Consider the following 19,164-nt stretch of genomic DNA (forward strand, 5'->3'; position numbering starts at 1 on the left):
TCGGGTTGACTATCCGTGCTTTTACAAAATATTTACAAAATTAGATTTTTGATAAATAGTCATATGTAATGTGGATATAATGAGTAAGTGGGTAAAGGCAAATAATAGACCAGCTAGAACAGTCTGGAAAGTTCACCTTTAAAACCAGGAAAACAAACATATTACAATATCCAAAATCCAAGACGATATCTAGTCTCATATCACGATATCGATATAATAGCGATATATTTCCCCGCTTACGTGAACCCCAAAAACCACACCTCCATAATACACATTCATACGTATGTATGCGCACAAACACACAGTACATATTTTGACAGACAGAAATAATATCCTTCCCTGGATATCAGATGCAAACTGAGAGCAAACACCCGAAAGAAGAGAAACAGAACACAAAGGTAAAAGGTAAAAGCAGATTAGTTAGTACTTAAACATAGATACTATACATTATTAACTATTCAATTCTAAGACATTAAGCGTTAGCATAGCATAGCATGTACTGTAAGACACAGATAGAGACAGAGGCCTAAGGCAGGTGACACTACAAAAGACTCCATAAAGATATGAAGGAAGAGTTGAAGGGACTCACAGGAAGGACTTCACGTCCAGGCCTCGATTCCGCATCTGGTCCATCGTGTAATCCCAGCTGCCAGGATTGGCATGTGAGCGCCCTGCTCCACCTCCACCTCCCCTAGAGCGAGAGGCCCCTGCTCCTGCTGGGCTGCCCCGTACACCCCTGGGACCGCCTCGTGTACCTGCACCCCCACCCTCACCACTGGCGCCGCCGCCACCTCCCTCTCCTCTCCCAGCACCCCCGCCTCCCCCGGGCTGTCCAGGTGCAGTGTGTAATTGTCCCAAACTCTGGGATGTGGTGGGGGGGTGACCGAGAATGGGGCCCGGTGGCTGGATGAGAGGCTGCTGGAGGCTCTGCTGGCGCAGCAGCGTCCGAGGCCGGGTGGGGATGTGCTCCAAAGTGGATGCGTACGATAAGACCGGATCCCCAAAGCTGGGAGGGCAGAGGAGCAGGGAGGAAAGAGAGCGCGAAGAAGGCCACGGCCGGCAGAGGATAGGATGATGAGGAGGGAGGAAGGAGTCAGAGGGCACGGAAGAGGAAGGAGGAGAAGTGGATGTAGGAGAGGAGCCGTGGCGACAGGAGGTGAGTTGGTCAGAAGTGGTGGGGTCAGGAGATGAGACGTAGAAGAGAGGGAGAGAATCATCAGAGATGAGACAAGGTGGCACAGGGCAGTAGGGAGACACAGCAGAAGAGGTCAGGTTGACGTCAGGATAGAAACAGAAAAGTTCAGCCAAACAGGAAGTTGATGATCGTGAGGAGGGGGAGGAGGAAGGAGGAAGAGTGACATTTGATGACGAAGTGGAGAAGGAGGAAGAGGGAGGAGCGTTGGGAGGTGGAGACAGGAGGAGGAGGAGAGAGAAAGAGAGCAACGTGAGGCAGCAGCAGTAACAGCAGTAGCAGAAATAGCAGTAGAAGGTGCAGCCTGAGTGATCGCTGTGTGCCGTGTACCGCTCATAGGGCTGCGTCGGGCAGCCCTGTGCCGACTGCGAGCCCGCCCTGTGCGTCAGATGTGCGTGCACCTTGCGTGTCTGAGCGTGCGGTTTGCGTGAGGGTGTGTTTCGCGTAGGCAGTGGTCGGATGTGCACTGTCCGCACGGGCGCGGCGCGATTCTGTGCCACGTGGCTGCGTCGAGGCATGTGGGTGGTGGCTTTTTTCAAGGTTCCGGGCCTTCTCGACGAGGGTTTTTTGGTCTGATGAGCGATCCCCATGTCCTCTACTCGTCAGTCAACTTTTTCCATCTCTGATAGCCTCTCTTCCTGTCTCTTACAGTCTTTTTCGTCTTTTAAACACATGCTGCACCTCTAGGGACATCCCAACAGCCAACCAAGTCCTACAGTATGACTCCCTCCCTCTGTCAGCCGCTCATTTTCCACTCCTCCCCTTTATAAATGCTGTTTTATTAGCTCATTGCCTTTCTTACAAATGTTACATGTTATTTAGGATGTCATCACTTACTTACACGTACACCATTACCTGTGTTTTGTGAGCTCTACAGTATCCTGTTTCATCTATTTTATATTTTTCTCTACTCACCAAATATATCCTCCTCTCCTTCAGATCGCTGTGTAACCCAGACTACCAGAATTAGGTCATGAGAGAGCTATTCACATCAGTTAGGTGCCGTTTACGCTGCTCTGCATTACTTCATCTAACATAATTTCGCACAAGGCTTTTAGTGTCCATCATATTTAGCCGTCACAAATAACAGGATAAAAAGGGTAATGGAAGGTTTTGCAGAAATTTAACAGTTTGTGGGCAAAACAGAAGTAAAGGAGAATAAAGAGGAGTGGCTTCACACAGTGACAGAAAGATGGAGGGAGCGATGGGAACGATAAGAGCAGAGGGTGACGATGGAGGAGAGACAGAAAATGGGGTGCGAGACACAAACACAAGAGACACAGACACTTATAGCAGCCTGAAAATAGAATCCAATTATAGACAGGGGGCAAAAAGAAAGATGAGAAGAGGAGAGAAGGAGGGAATGAGGAGTGTGGTAGAGATGAGTGTAAATGTGTTTTGGAGGAAGAAATCACAGGCACGAGGTGCCAACGGAAGGAAGGTGCAAAAAAAATCAAGAAAACTGAAAATGAACTGCCTCATTTACAACACGCTGAATATAGACCCTGACTTATGTCATACGTCATGGCTGGCGGATACATGCAGTCGGTTCTCAACATGAGGCTCACATTCCAGCCTAAATCTTAATTAAAACTAAGGCGGGTTGGCACGCTATGAGGCATTATTTCAGTCAGTGTGTGAAAACGAGACTATTTCTGTATTTCATTTTTTTGAAAGTACACTTGCAGTCAGAGCAGTTCCTCACATAAATAAATCATTTTCTCCTGCAGATTCATACACGAGGCTATATTGTGCAGCTGGGCCGACTGAAGGTTTGAGTCAGTGTGACACAGCTCGAGCAACTATTGTTATCTTCTCGTGACGACGAGAGTTCACACATCCCGGTGATAACGCCATGATCTGTGCCCACACCTGTGCTCACCTTGACACCTGAGCTGCACTTTCCTCCCTGCTGAACTTGACCTGACTCCCCTTGTTTCTACTCAGAGCTGATTCATTCATCTAATCATAGCTGCTGCTGTCGAGGTGAAAACTTGTACGTTATAACATTTGCATTGTAATAAGGTGTTTATTCTGCTGCACATTCACTAAAAGTTTGTTGTTTTTTTCTACCCGGTTCTGAACTCACTCGCTGGGTCTCAATCCTCCGGACTGCATGTGGCCCTGGACGGTCTGCCACCTCCCGGCCTTCACTCCCTCTGTCACCATGCTCTTCACGCTGTCACTGCGATTAGGACCCACCCTATCATCCCCATGCCCAGTTGCTGCCCCCTTCTGACCCCCTGACACTGCCCCACTAAGAGCGAGAGACAGGGTGCCGAGGTCCCACAGCAGACAGAAGGTATAGAAGAGGGAGAATAACGACAGGCAGAGGAGAAAAAGACCAAAGAGCGTGAGAAAGACAGACAAAGACACACACACATACACACAGGAAAATAGATTGAGTAACCACATGGCTAAGGAGGTGAGACAGATCAGTAGAGTGTGTGAGGGGGCAGGTCTAGTTTTCCAGGCTAAGTGAGAGGCAGGAGGACGAAAAAGGTCTGTGTGGAGTCCAGTGTGGAGAAAGAGAGGGACGGGGGAGAGGAGATAAGGGAGGAAGAGGAGGAGGAGGAGAATTTACAGGGAGCCTGTGGAGGATGGAAAACCAGCAGGGAGTCACTCCTTTGGGCCTGGAGGACCAATACTACAGCTGCCAGCATTCACTAGTGGCAACAGTGTGTGGACGCTGGTCATTTAGGCCTCATTCTCTCATTCATTTAGGCATTTGGGTTGAGAGATGTGCTACAAGGCAATTCAGCGGTGGCAACTTAGAGCAATTGGAGGACGGCTTGTACTGAAGTGCCTCATGAGCAAATAATCGACTCATTTTGGAAGTCATCCAACGTGACATTCGGTTAAATACAAATGCATTTGTTCCTGTAAAGAACATCAATTACACTCTATTTTTAGATCTTAATGTGCAATATTTCATGTTTTAAAGTTCTGCTTGTCATCTGATCACCACTTAGCATCAATAACAGTAAACAGGAAGTAGTGAGATACATTTACCACACAGAAGAAAGGATCACGAGGGCAATCTAATCATATCGACCTCGTAAAAACGTACAGAAATGAATCAGTACTTATTAAGAGCACTTGCCAACTAAGATTTCCTCTCAAAAACTGGTTTTTAGGTTTAAAATGTCACATCTGCTCAGAAAGCAGTGATGATCAAAAATAAAGCACAGTAGTGCCCTCTGGTGACATGACTACATTTCATTAATATGCATGATGCTCCTGCTCCAGGAGACGTAAAATATGAGGCACAGAAGACACTGTCATCTGGTGTGTAAGCATGGGGTCGGGGGGGAGGGTGCTACACTTGCATCACTTCCCTTCGAAGGTCACCTTTCACATTTAATTCTGACCAACTGACCTGACGGTGAATGTGGATAAGTCATCAATCACAACAACAGCATGGATGACACTGCTGAAGCGACGGTCAACACGAGAGACGCGGGCCTCATTTATCGAGCACAAGGTAAACGTCTTTGCTCTTTATTAAAGGTGGGAAATAAGTGGGACCATGAATCACTGAGAGTATTTACAGGAATATAGCTTTCAGATATCAATCCTGTTTTCTGACTGAACTTCACAGAGAGTGATTTACAAAAGAAATATAGCCACAAAATCTTTTGACAGTGTCTCATCTCGAAGCTGTCAGACTGATCAAATGAAGTATAATATACTTGATGCGTAAATTTGAAAAATGGTGTGTGTTTATGTCACCATGACTTTAAAATCGTCCTAACTGGTGTTGACATTAAATATATAGCAGGTTCAATATTGAAAAATGATAGTATTGAACCTCCAATCTAATAAATCCTTAAAACATGGAGATTGATCGTGCAGGGTAGGTAACCTGTTTGATAAATGAGGCCCAGCGTCATTACAGAGATTGAAAGCTGCTGATCTCCAGAGAATCTCAAGTAGGAAATAATTCCCAGCTGTGTGTTGGCTTTAGCGTCATATTATTGGTTGGTTGGTGTCTCTCCTAGTCACAAATATAGTCACAAAGTCAGAATTATTACAGGCTCACACACACTACTGATAGAACAGCTCATTTTACCATTACTGCAGTGGAAAATTCATTTATTTTTCTACCGCTGGAAAGACAGGAGCTGCTGAAAAACAGCTTTATGGACAATAAATGACAACCTTGTGGGTTTTCTAAAAAATTAACTTCTCAAACACGATCACTCCGGTCTAAAGCTGGTTTTCTGAGATCAGCAGCCATCATCTTCAGGCAGAGTTTTCAGACAGCAATCCATATATCCACCTCCGTTCATTAGCACGCCGCTGCCTCCTTCTCTGCAGGCAATTTAACACCCAGTCCTCAACAGCTAGGTCTATTAAAGATGACCAGTTATTAGACAGTTTATCAGACAGATGCCTGGTAGCAGGATGTCTAAGCTTACAGCCTTGTCGGTGCCCGGAGGGAGATAGGTATGACCTTGCTACGGCTTTATTGGATTCAAGTGCCTAGTGAGTGGAAAAATGACTTTCATTGCATCAAGTAAAAAACACTGTTACCTTATCTCCCAATATGATGGACAGTAGACACAGTTGCAGTGCTACAATGTTAATACAGGTTAGATATTGGGTTGATGGGGATCAGAGAGAAGCCAGAGATGGATGTGAACCACAGGTGAACACAGGCACCACACTGCAACCTGGTTTAACGGTCAACCCTCCACAACAACAACTTCAGTTCACACAGGCAAAGGACAGGGAGATGCACAGAATACAGAGAAGGTGGGTTAAAGTATACACGTGTTTTGGAGAGGGAAGCTACGAGGGTTGTCCGTCTCCATGGTTACAGCCCCATGGGAAAGAGGTGAGAGGTTAGAGGTCAGGGAATATTAGTGGGACCGGCAGGGCTGTAGGGAGTGGGGGGGCATCCGAACATGCGCCTCCGTGTTCATTAGAAGGTGACGGGATGTGAGGAGTAGCGGCAGAAATTAGCCCGGGGAGGTTACAGGGCTGTGCTGCTTTGACGCTGCAGTAATAGTCGAATGGCTGTCGCAGGGACGCTGTAATGTGCGTGTGTGACATTTCCTACACTCACATTTTCCCAGCCGATTATGACTAATCATTAGTAACCATTTGTGCCCTCCAGTGCTCTAACATTGGTTGTTATGGTTGACGTTATTACTATTGTTGATGGAAATCGCATTATACAACAATAACAAGTCTAAAAATGTGCAGCTTGTGTATATTGCAACACTATGACATTTATAGAATGGGCTTTTTCCAAAAAGGCCTCTGGCTAACAATCCCTGGTTACTCATGAGAACATTTTGTCCTCGGGAAAATAAAAATAAATCGAGATTATGAAACAAGTTGTTTTTAATAAGCTGTCAGGCATTTTAACATCCACATCTAATAGTTCAATTTGATGAGTGGCTAGTGGTGGTGTCTGCACAAATAGAAAAGAGGATGGGGAGAGGAGAGGAATGCAAGGAAGGGACTAAAGGAAAGGAAAGAGGGAAGGGAAAGGGGAGAGTGGCACTGCCCCTGCCTCGTTACAGCCCTGCTCAGGGGGAAGTCTCTTACCAACCTTGGACCAAGACTCACTTGAGTGTGAGGCGAGGATCTCCATATGGGGCATAGGGAGAAATGTTTAGTACGAACTCCTTGGGCGGATAGGAGCTCCACCTCTGCTGCACTGTGCTGCTGTCATTGTTATTCCAAAAGTCTCTGTCTAGATCACTGTGGCCAAAGAGAGAGACAGGTCAGAGCAACACAACTATGGACAGCCTTGGCACCAGCCAACCGCTCGCCACAGGCTTTGATGCGATGGCTTGGTGTGAGGAAGGAGGGCTGGTCTGCACTGAATGGGAGTTTGAAACAAAACAGGCCCAGATTAATGTCTATTTTTCCACCTGAAGTTGACAAATCACCATAGTTGTTTGATTAAAAAATAAAAAAAGGGGCAGCCTGGGGGGGAAAAAGGCATTCACGAAAGCTTTTTTCTTAATGCAATGTGCTGTAGCAAAAGACACATAGAGATAGAGCGAGAAAAGAGGAAGTCATAATCTGATGAATACATACAGCATGTCATTACATTCTGTTCATCTAGCACGGCACCACTGATGAAACACATTCGAGTAAACATTAAGAAGTCAGGCCCCCATCCTCGGCGTGAGCGGCGAGAACGCATGAACACACGAGACACAAGGCAAAGAGAGAGATAAATCACAGACAGTCAAAAGTAGGAAGGAGGAAAAGGTGAGCAGAATCACTGATGTCATACAAGTCACACAGCAGTGGTCAGAGCTGTAGCACAGGGACAGAGCAGGAGAGAAAGGTAGTGCACAAAGAGAAGGAGTTTGAAGCTGAAATGACCAACTGAGCACACCAATGCTGCTGGAGCCAGTGAGAAAGAACAAGCAAAAATTAAGAGATCGAGGGACTCAAGTCAGAGTACATTCACATAGTCCATCTTTAAAAACCGTTTGTACAGAAAATAAAAACAAAAGACATTCAAAAGCAGCTGAGACAGCAGCAGGCTATAGAAGAGAAGTAGTGATGAGCAGGTTAATAGAGGCATTTTGTGGAATAAAGTATTGTACTTAGCATTACAAAGCTGACATTTTCTGGCGCTGACCTATAGCCTTGTTTCATCAAGAACAGAAAATGCCTTAATCTTAGTTTGAGCCCTGTAAGAAATGTTAAATCCTCCCAAACATTTATACTCCAACGACTTCACATAGAGCGCTCAAAGCCCCCCACTGTTTACTTAAACCTGCACCATCTTAAGCAATGCAGAGGCGTGATGGCTAAAGGCCTGCACTTAAGAGAGACCTATCTAACAACCCATAAGATAAGTGCAGGAGAGGCTCGTCCAGCCAAACAGGTAGAATAATGCAGATTTAATCTATACTGATTAAATCACTAACCTTTTGTTTAATGTCTACCCGAACATGCTCTTGTAGAGATTGTGCTCTTCAAGATAAAAACACCAGGCCTCATTTTCTGCCTTTGTTTGTGTGGTGTACGTCACGGGACTCAAAGCGGAACCAAATGGAGTCGATTATCACCAGATTATTCTATCCCGACCAGTTACCAGGCACTTACTTGATGGCTTTCTTCTCCCCTCGCCCACGTGCCGAGTCTGGAGTGTCTGCTGTTTCCACTCCTGGCTTATTCCTCTTCCCCTTGAGCCAAGCGGAGGGAGGAGACGACAGAGAAAGCAGAGAAACAAAAGGTTAGCTTAGATTTGTCCTTTGAAGCTGTGTTTTTGCTATACTAATTTCGAGTGTAAATGCCTCTCCCATTATCTCGGGAACACTGTGCCATCAGTCCTTTACCTGATGGTCTCCTGATTACACTCATCAAAGTCAAATCAAATCTGCGGTGGAGAGCCATCTCTGACTATGATTATCATTCACACCACCCTGAAATTTACATGCCAATTGCCTCTTTAAGGTAATCCGCTGGGTACTGGAGAGAAGCCTCTAGCAAGTCCTGCACCAGCCTGATTTCAAACAGCTAGAGCATGACCTGCTGTAACCATGGAAATAATGGCAATTTAAAGGCTTCGAAAAGTGAGGTCTGCTGGGCGCATTCTACTGGAAAAGCTCATTACAGTTAAAGGTGGTTCACACGTGTCACAATGCAAGTAATCTCTATTGACACTTTGCTACAAGTGGGACAGGGAGGGGATCAGTCTAAAGCTGCCCCCCGCCCCGAAATACCATACATGCTGAAAGTGATGCTCTGATACACATCAAGGATAGGCGAGGATTCTCCAGCCCAGAAAATGAGTAGGAGGAAAAACACACTGAGCTGCCACTCTGGCCTGGCTTGGACAATTGGATCTTAAGTTGAAGGGCAATTTGTGGTAGGCTTGCTTGTTGGGGATTGAGCATGGAGCCTGAGAGCATGGAGCCTGAGACTGGAGATTTTGGACTAGGCAACTTCTCTGCTTCCACTTTACTCTTGTAATGAGCCTTCATGATAAGCCTTACCAGACCTCACTAGAGTTCTGCTACATGGCCTTAACCCCAGCGATGTGTGTTTTGTCACAAAAAGTGTCAGTCTTGCTTATTTCCAAATACCATGTATCATTAAATGTGTCCGTGTCTCTCTTCTCTCTCTGTTTGTGCCAATCATCTCCATCAATGCATGTCATACGTAATGTCCATTGGGAAGGGCAACATGGCGTAGCCAATAGGGCTGGGACGATTCACCTATCTCCCATTTAGATACTATCACGAGACTTGGATGCTGATTTGATATATATTGCGATTTTAAGTATTGTCGTTCTACAAGTATTGCGATTCGATATTATGATTTATTGCGATTTTTGTTAACTTTATCAACACTAGACTGTGGGAAAAAGTTGAATCATACACTTCTAGTGTCTTTTAATTTGAAAAATATCTAAATTAATACATTCAAATGTTTGTTTTTCAGCATGTATGTTGTCAGAGATAAACAGTATATTAGTCATCGTCAGGCATTATTTATTACATTTTTTCCAGCAACCCAAAAATCAAAAAATTAAGACACACCACAATACGATAACATTATCTATCCATAACAGAGTCAGCATGCAGCTTTAGTCATGATTTCTAGCTTTTCCTGGCAATGTGTGAAACCAAAAGTGTTTCCATACTTTACTGTATGTGTAGTGTTTACCACTTTGGATTTAATATGTGAGGGTTCAAGTTGTATCCACACAGACCCTCCGCTGTTTTATACTCCTTTGTTGTGTTCGGCTGTGGTATATTTTTGGTTGACGGATACGGAACGGATATGACGTCACGTTACTCAGACTACAACAATAAAAGCGATAACTTCCTTCTACCTCCGCATAGACTCAAATGAAGCAAATATATCTATTCTGGCATTAAAAAATGGATTTAAAAAAAAAAAAAAAAAATGGCGATACATAGGTGAATCGATTTTTTTCCCACTCCTAACCAACATGTGCTAAAAAGCACACGCAGCCGGCCCAGCTATGTAAACAAAGCACAGAGAAGCTTGGATTACAACACACACAGAGGGAGAGTGACATCATTCTCTGCTCAGGTAGACATTACTCCTCTATATCTTTACATAGCAAATAGTTATTTGCAGCTATATTAATGCTCTAAATATCAAATTTAGCACATTTAAGGGTGGGCAGCATATAAAACTGCTCATATTCAATCTGTCTTCATAAACACAAACCCATCAAGGCAAGCACTAAACATGGGGAAAAACTCAGAGAGGTAATCAGACAGAGGTTATGTATGAGTTTCTGACAGAGAGTGAATTGACTCAGATATATGTATGATGCATGCTTATAAAAAGCCAGAGCATATGGAAATGCAAACTGCGCCACAGCTTATTAACTGAGCTTCAGAACCTAACAGGCTGACTGACGTACACTCCATAAGGTCTAGATAACACAGACATCATTTCAAACTACAGTCCACACCTTGGATATTGTGGCTTTGGATATTGTTGGACCTGTTACAAAGCCAGAGTTGACAAAAGCACTGCTGAGCAAAAATGATAAAGCCCACAATGGCACAACTGAGCAAAAATGATATCCATCACACACAAGGAAACAAAACCGCTCATCTGTTGTATAATCAGCACCAACCTGAAACAGAAAGGTCAACACATGAATAAACATTGATCTGATGGGAACGACTAGTTAAACAGCTGCATACAAGAGATGTGTTTGTAATTTAAACACTGACTTCTAGATGAACAGTCTCTTTATAAACCATCACAGACATGGAAGTCTATATACTGAACACATCACAATATGCTCCCAGCCAACAATATAGAGGCCATTCATGATCTTTTATAGTCCGCTTAAGGCTTTTAATAGCTGTTATCATTGGATTGAGATTCTGGCTGAATAGATGAAATGACTTCATCATTTTGTACACCATTTTGAAAACACAAAGACGCATACAACCCACTATTAGAGCTTCAAAACATCTGCATGCCCCGGAGGGAGACTCTTCCCCGTACAAGAAAACCATTCTACATAAGCACACCACAATAAATACTGTATTCTTGTACGCCAATTTCTGGGGAGGCGAAGCTGTCTGAATCTCTGTCAGGCGAGGACAAGCTATCAAAGGAAGCTCATGTATCATTCAATGCTATCGTAAAAATTTCAGGAAGGTGGGAAGACACAGAGGATGAGCGCGAGTCCAGTACAGAAAGACGGGTGAGAGCTGAAAATAGAAATCAAATTTAAAAAAAAAAAAGGCAGTCAGAAGGAGAGAAAAACAAGGACAGTGCAGGACGGTATGCGAGACAAAGAGATGGGAGGGAGAGACAGGTGCGAAAAGTGAGCTGAGAGAAACAATGAGTGACAGGAAGTCCCGGGTGGATTGGATGTGAAAACAAGCAATGGATGGGCATCGAGTCCCAAGGTCCTCATTTCCACACACACACAGCTTCAGAAGCTTTTCCTCCACCTTTCCTCCAGCTCATTCACAAGAGAGGATAACAAACACTCTGCTTCTAGCTTCAAGGGAGTTGTGGAGGCTGCAGGGATCCATAGTGATGAACATAACAAAGCCCACCAGCCCACCAGACAAGATACAATAAAGCAAATCAGCTCAATGCCCCAAATGAGGGTTAAAGCATACCCATGGAAGAGTGAGCAATTTCCCCCCTCATCCTCTACTCAAATACCCTTGAAAATACTTAAGTCTAATTTAAACCAGCCGTCTTTTTGTTAAACGACAAAGGGTTTCACACGATTACAGTATTCAGTGCTGTCTGGCTCCGAGCCATGATTTCAAAAATAGCTCCAGCTGATATGATGAACAAATTATGAGGCAGATCGCAAGCCTCAACTTGAAGAAAAAAAAAAAAAAAAAATCAATCCACTAACACGTTTTAACAATCAAACCCCAACAGAGTGTTATAAACGGCATTACTGGAGTCTAGTGCAGTAGATGAGCAGGTGCGTCGTAGCGAGAGGAATAGTGGAGCTAAGTGTCCAGAGCCTCAACATAGGGATGGCTCTTAGCAATTTTTAAATATTAGTTAAGGTTATTAGCATTATAAGTAAACATACTGTTGGCCAAATAAATATAGAGCCTCTGTTAGAGCCTTTCAGTCATCTTGATCAGTTTTACTATTGTGTTTACTAGGGCTGACCCGAATATTTTGAAGCTTCGACTGTTGCCATGGTAATCAACCTCCAAATCAGTATTCGAATGCTTCGTTTTTTTACATAAGTATATATATAATAATATATAAATCCCCAAAATAGCCCACAAAATAAGGAATAATCCCACAACATTATTCATTATTCATATTCAACGTTAATTATTATAAGTTATTCTCAGATGATATCGCTGTTTGTGATGTGTAGAGGGACAGCCCTAGTATTTACAAACATTACTGATGTAATCCAATCTTCAGCATCATCAGAGATGTTTAATTATTTAGACTGAGTTGTTATTTAATAGTACTTCCTGTATTTAGACCAGTCAATAGCAGGTTCTAATTCTGTGTTATCAGTTTCTTTATTGTATCTACAGTAGCTTCAGGAAGTATTCAGATTCGCCTTTTTGCTTGAGTTAAGATGTAATTTTAAATTGTTTAAATTGTCATTTTGCCCATCAATCTACACTCAATAACCCCTAATGACAAAGTGAAAACGTGTTTGCAAATTAAAAAAAAAAATCAAAAACATATATATCTCATTTACATAAGAATTCAGACACTTTGCTGTGCTTTTAGATGTGTCCACCTGTGGTAAATTGAATCAATTGGACATACTGTAGTTAAGAAAGGTACACACCTGTATATAAGGTCCCACAATTCACACTGCATGTCAGGAAAATAAACAAGCCCTGAAGTCCAAGGAACTCTCTGTAGACCTCCACGAAAGAATAGTGATGAAGCACATGGTTCCCTCAAATGGGGTCGTGTTTACCGTGTAAATTTTTTTTTGTAAGTACAGTTATGGATGTCTGAACCATAGTCTGTTTATAAGAAGTGGACGTAGTCACCGTGATGTCACCCATTGGATTGCGGACTCCCGTTTTCAAGCCTCGCGTTCGGCATTTTGGTCGTCACCATTTTGTTTTTTTGCAACCAGAAAGAGAGGGTGGAGCTAATGGTGCCTTCAAATGGAGTCTTGTTTACCGTGTTCCCGAGAAGAGTCCATATGAACGCCCCCCTCTTGTGGTATTCACAACCTCGTAAGTGGAAAGATTCTGAAAGCTCCAAGTTCACAGGTTGTGACGTGTTTGTTGACGTTGTCAGAAATGGCGGAGGCCTTGGAAGTTCATTTTTGGATGCATAATTAGTTAATATATTGTAATTTTACTCGTTTATTGTTTTTCTTCGTAATTTTATAATATGTCTGAGGAAAATGTTGATATTCCCAACGACCTCATCTTTTACCTTCATTATGCCTTTGCATTTCCTGCATTATGTTACCCACTTGCTAGCTTGCTAAATTGTTAGCCTCTGTGGCTTCGAGACGGCGACAGTAACATTAATATTGCTGTTGCTTAGCAGCGGTGTTCTTCACGACTTGAACGACTTCCCATGTTTATAAACACAAGCTCACGAGTTTCATTTGAATGTGCCAATAGATCAGGGCAATGGTTTAAAACCATTTCTAAAGCTCTGAGTGTTCCCAGGAATTCAGTGGGCTCAATAATTGTGAAATGGAAGAAGTTTGGGACCATCAGGACTCTTTCTGGCCGTTCGGCCAAACTGAGTAACCAGGCAAGAAGACCCTTGGTCAGGGAGGTGACCAAGAACCCAACGGTCAGCAGCACTCCATCAATCAGGCCTTTATGGTAGAGTGGTTAGACGGAGGCCAGTCTTGAGTAAAAGGCATATGACAGACCGCTTGGAGTTTGCCAAATGGCATTTGAAGGACTCTGAGAGCATGAGGAATAAGATTCTCTGGTCTGATGAGACAAAACAAAGAAAGCACTATGTCTGTCAAACACCAGGCACTGCAGCTCATCACCTGACTAATACCATCCATACAGTGAAGCATGGTGGTTGGTGGCAGCATCATGCTATGGGGGAGCTTTTTAGCGACAGGGACAGGGAGACTGGTCAGGATTGAGGGAAGGATGAATGCAGCCAAATACAGAGATGTGGTTGAAGAAAACCTGTTCCAGAGCGAACGCAACCTCGGACTTGGGCGATGGTTCACCTTTCAGCATGACAATGACCCGAAGCATACAGCCAAGAACACAGCGCTGGAGTGGCTTCGGGACAAGTCTGACAGTTGTTGAGTGGCCAAAGCCTGGGCTTTCACCCCATAGAACATCTGACCTGATGGTGGCAGTTCACAGACGCTTCCCATCCAATCCGACGGAGCTTGAGAGGATCTGCCAGGAAGAATGGGATAAACTTCCCAAATCCAGGTGTGCAAATTGTAGAGACTTACCCAAGAAGACTTGGAGCTGTAATTGCCGCCAAAGGGGCTTCTACAAAGTACTGAATTAAGGGGTCTAAATACTTATGTAAATGAGAGATTTCACTTTCAAGATTTCTAAAAACATGTTTTCCCTTTGTCACTATGGGTTATTGAGTGCAGACTGATGGGAAAAATGGCAATTTTATTAATTCAAGACGAAATCTACAACACAATAAAGTATGCAAAAAGTGAAGGGGTCTGAATATGTTCTGAAGTCTCTGTATGATTGTGCCTTTAAGTTACCGAAGTTTTATTATGCTACTTCTATGTTGCAACAGACTTGCCTTAATTAAGCAAATAAAACATGATTCCAGTGAATACAGTGACCCTTTCTCAGGACACTGTCCTCCCCAGAGGGACGACAGCATCAGCTGTTTCAGCAAGTGCTCCAACACTACATATGTTTACATTCAAGCTACAAAGCCCCCTAGTGGATTTTGTCATTGTGACAGAGGCCAAGGAGGAAGTCAAGTGACAGTGTTATAGTGTTACAAACTCTGCGTGTAGGGAGAAGGTTGGGGTGGAAGGATGGGTCAGCAAAACATTGGACTTAAACACTGGAGACCAGCATTTGTTTCCCGTTTCAATTCACGAAACAATTGTTCCCAAACTTTAACCACATGTTTATTGTTGTCACCATCACACAAACGTCCCCTAGCCTTAACAAAGTAGATATTTCAACCCAAACCATGATGTTTCCTGACCTTAACTAACTACTTACTTCAACTCAAACCACGATGTTTCCCTAAACCTAGCCAAGAAGTAGTAATATCATATTTGGAACAGTTTTGGAAGGCACAGACAAATGATGTCGTCCTGCCGGTAGAGGAGTCAGATCAGAAAATGCCTCTGAGTCCCTGTTTAGACCTGATATTAACATACGTCCTGACTCATCGGATCACAAGTGAACTCTAAGTACAGGTGAGAACGCGCTGAAGATGCATCGAAGACGCATTGAGATCTGTTCACTCAGAGGTGGTCTGGCTGCATATGACCACATTCATTTAGCAGTGTGTACGCAAATGTGTTCTGGTTCACTTTAAGGACCACCTACTCAACTGATGTCCCGCTGGGATCTGCAGGGTCTCTGAGTCCCTTATGTGAAAAGACAGGCAGACACGAGCGCTTGTCTGCCATATGCCATTGAAATGGCCTCTGTGCTCTACTGTATTCTGTCGGTACAACTGTATTTTATTAAAATATATCTTATCTATAGGCTACATAATCTACAGACTATCAGACTATAGGAAGTGCATTATTATCATACTGTCGGTGATGTGTCTGTGTTTTTGTTCCAGTGCTTTGCACGGAGCTGATACCCACCCACCCACTACTACTACTGACATACCTGTAATATTACGTCACAACGTCTGCTGTATTGGCCGCGTGTTTACTACTGAAAGCTTCACACAGTTATTGTAATATGTTGACAAAAGAGGGCTGAAATACGCTATCTTTAATGAACTAATTACTGATTACCCTAATAACCACTACAGATTCATGTGTTTTACTCGCTGAGTCAGTTATAATAGATATATATTAAAAGGAGAGGTGGGCCTGCTGAGGCTTCATATGGGCCCAGATTATTTTTTTGCTACTGGACTGCAGTTGAGTGAGAAGAGACTCTTCGTTGGACTGCCCAGGGTGATGCTGAGGGTTTTCTTGAAGAATCCAGACATGAGAGGAGACAGAGTGAAACTACCACTCTCTCTGGCTCAGTTGGCAGTGCACTGCCTTCCAACACCCAGCTGTGTTTGTTTGCTGTGAATTAGCAGGCAGCAAGAGTCTACATGCTCGCTCAATATTACCCACATCACACCATAATTAGAGGGGAGTGCACTATTAAAATGAGCGTCCGCTGCTAAATCATCAGGCGATCATTCGTTTTCAGGATCTGTCAAAACAATCTTTTTTAAATACCTGTGTTCTTGTGTAGTATTTCACTGACACCAAGAAGCATGGAATCCCAGAGACATCCAGTTTGCATATCACCAGGTACACTGGCGACACTATCTGTCACTTAAATGTGACAGGTCAAAGATAGAGCAGTATGATTATGGCCTAAATGATAATCACGATTATTTTGATGAATACTGACATCACGATTATTTACCATGATTATTCATTCATTTTAGGGACAGGATATTTGTATTGCATTTTCACATTTAAATCAACAGGGCACTGCTTTTACCTTCACGTTGTGCAACATTCCTGCTAATGTACAAATCTTTGCATCAAAATAAGACCTTAAAATAAGGTACTTCTTCACCCGAATTCAGTCAGTGCATTTTCATTTTGCCCGTCTGCTCTCTGTTGTATATTACTCTTCTACTCTGGACTTCAGCTGTAATATTCAGGGAAGTTTTTCACAGGCTGATGTTGTAGGGTGCGTGTGCAGTGGCATGACAGCACCCCAAAAAGCCAAAACTTGATCGCCCCCTGGTGGCTGGCTGTTAGTTTAGGAAGCACTTGATTGGATGTGCTGCGGAGTTTTCTAAGAGCGGAGCACAAATTTTAAACAATAATATCGAATTCCATCATGTTCATTTAATTGTGGGAAGTCAAAATCGTGATCGCAATTAATATTCGATTAATTGTGCAGCCCTAGTCAAAGATGCACATAATGCGCTCTTATTATAATATTTCCAACGGTTGTGACAATTCTCCTTCGAAATTCTCTAATTATACACTTTGACATCTTCACTCTCCTAACTGTGAACTCCTGACTTCCACCTAATGCACCCAAAACACTGAGGATTGCTGATACAAGCCCAGCAGGGATTGAATCAGGCTGTGAATGTAGTCAGGTCCAATCTCAACTCCACTCACAACTATGTCACGGATCAAACGGTACGGGGCTCACAGGAGCAGGCAGAGGGTGTCTGAATGCCAAACAGCCACTGCTGCTCAAACAGATGTTAGCTGCACCACCTCTGATATCTGAAAAATCCCACCCATCACCTCCAACATGAGCCCCTGCTGACGATAATCAGCCCCACAACGCAGCAGCTTACTAACCACGTGACCATTTGTTTTGTTGTTTTTGTTACCTCGCCTTTGTCTCTAATTTCAAAAACCCTAATAAAGACAGACATGAAAACAAACAAAAATCAATCAATACAAAAGAATACTTTGTGAAAGCTGAGTAAAAAAAATTGTGAAGTCGCTTATAAAAAATGATATTTGGCTCAGCACATATTCTAAAAATGTCATGCTCATGCATCTATAAACAGCCATAAGCAGGCAGCAGAAGGGTACGATAGCATTCAATGCACAGTTTTTTTTCCAGGGGGCTTGGATAACAGAAAGCCAAGCAGGAGGGAGGCTTCAGGATGACTGCACATGAGGACTTTTAAAATAAAAACCCATCACACTGGTTGCCAAAGCTAAAACACCGAAAGCAACACTCACCCAAAATGTCTTGTCTATTAACCTATGAATCATAACCAAAACTGGCATGGGCCCACTCGCAACTGACACGTGAAGCTTGAGGCAAACATTTGTTCTTATGAAAGCTGACACTGTCAAAGAGTACTCTCGGAAACATCATAAATGAAAGTTTTAGACGTGGCCTGGCTTGTGGTAGCTTTATGTAAAATGAGCATTAACCGCTGAGCGCTTACCTAATGAGAACATTTATATGCGTAGAAAATGAATTTAAATTATACTAGATACAGTACGCGTCTATAATAAGGGGTATCACTTGAAAGTAACCGTGTTTATGCAAATTGTACTGTATATACATTCTAATCATGCGTTCAGGGAATATGGTGCTGCCGTAGAAAATAACAGATAAAGAGATCAAGGGAAGTGAGGGAGTGGAGACAGTTTCTGTAACACGAACAGATTGTATAGCTGCCGCGCCGTCATGGTTGTTAGTCACATATAGAAAACATCACACCTTAAGGATGAAGCTATAAATGTCAGAAAATTATTTTTTAACAAGATTACTAGTATTTGTGGTTTGTCAAAGTGTAGGGCATCATCGATAACACGTTTATCATCATAGAAAAACCTGCCGTTTATCTCAGTCACACTTTTTGTACATTAAGCAGCTGTGTTTAATGTGGTTTCACACACACCAGTGGGCGGCTGACATTTTTCCCAAAGTAAGTGGTCTGAACTGAAAACTACAAAGGGTTTAATTAGCATCTTAATGCCACTCTGTTTTACCCCCCTCCACCACACACTTATTAAACACACACCCTGAAGTAACCAGGGTAAGATGCACGGATAAGACAGAAAAATTAGAAATGCACAAACAGCATCTCCACTGAGATAGCAGCACATTGTGTTGTGTGTGAGAATGTGGTTGACATTGGCTTTCACAGGGTCACAAGGTCAACAGATCGACACCCTATGCCAGGCTGCCCCTGCCAGAGTTGCCAAGTCGGCTTATTATAAGCGACTTTGGGCTTGTTTTCCTGTAAAGTCGCTAACAAATATTGGTAGTTGCAGATTGCGTTTTTTGGGGCTTGTTTCTAAAGTGTAGTTGCTTATTTGGGCTCCTGTCTCTCTGCTCTATACCGGTGTAGTTTGTCCTTTTCCA

The 19,164-nt window shown here is 43.2% G+C and overlaps 1 protein-coding gene across 6 annotated transcripts in view; it reads right to left on the reverse strand.

The window, feature by feature from the left end:
• syt7a (synaptotagmin VIIa) overlaps positions 1-19,164 on the reverse strand; it is a 90,289-nt gene that overhangs the window by 28,988 nt on the left and 42,137 nt on the right. For 2 of the 6 annotated variants that reach the window (XM_037767301.1, XM_037767302.1), the window contains exons 3-5: positions 8,276-8,355; positions 6,773-6,907; positions 590-1,006 (exon numbers count right to left, since the gene is read on the reverse strand). In XM_037767301.1, the coding sequence (XP_037623229.1) occupies positions 590-1,006; positions 6,773-6,907; positions 8,276-8,355 (632 nt within the window). The other 4 variants (XR_005206598.1, XM_037767298.1, XM_037767297.1 and 1 more) reach the window with 3 other exon arrangements.

This window comes from Sebastes umbrosus, chromosome 4, assembly GCF_015220745.1.
Source record: "Sebastes umbrosus isolate fSebUmb1 chromosome 4, fSebUmb1.pri, whole genome shotgun sequence".
Classification (NCBI taxonomy): Eukaryota; Metazoa; Chordata; class Actinopteri; order Perciformes; family Sebastidae; genus Sebastes; species Sebastes umbrosus.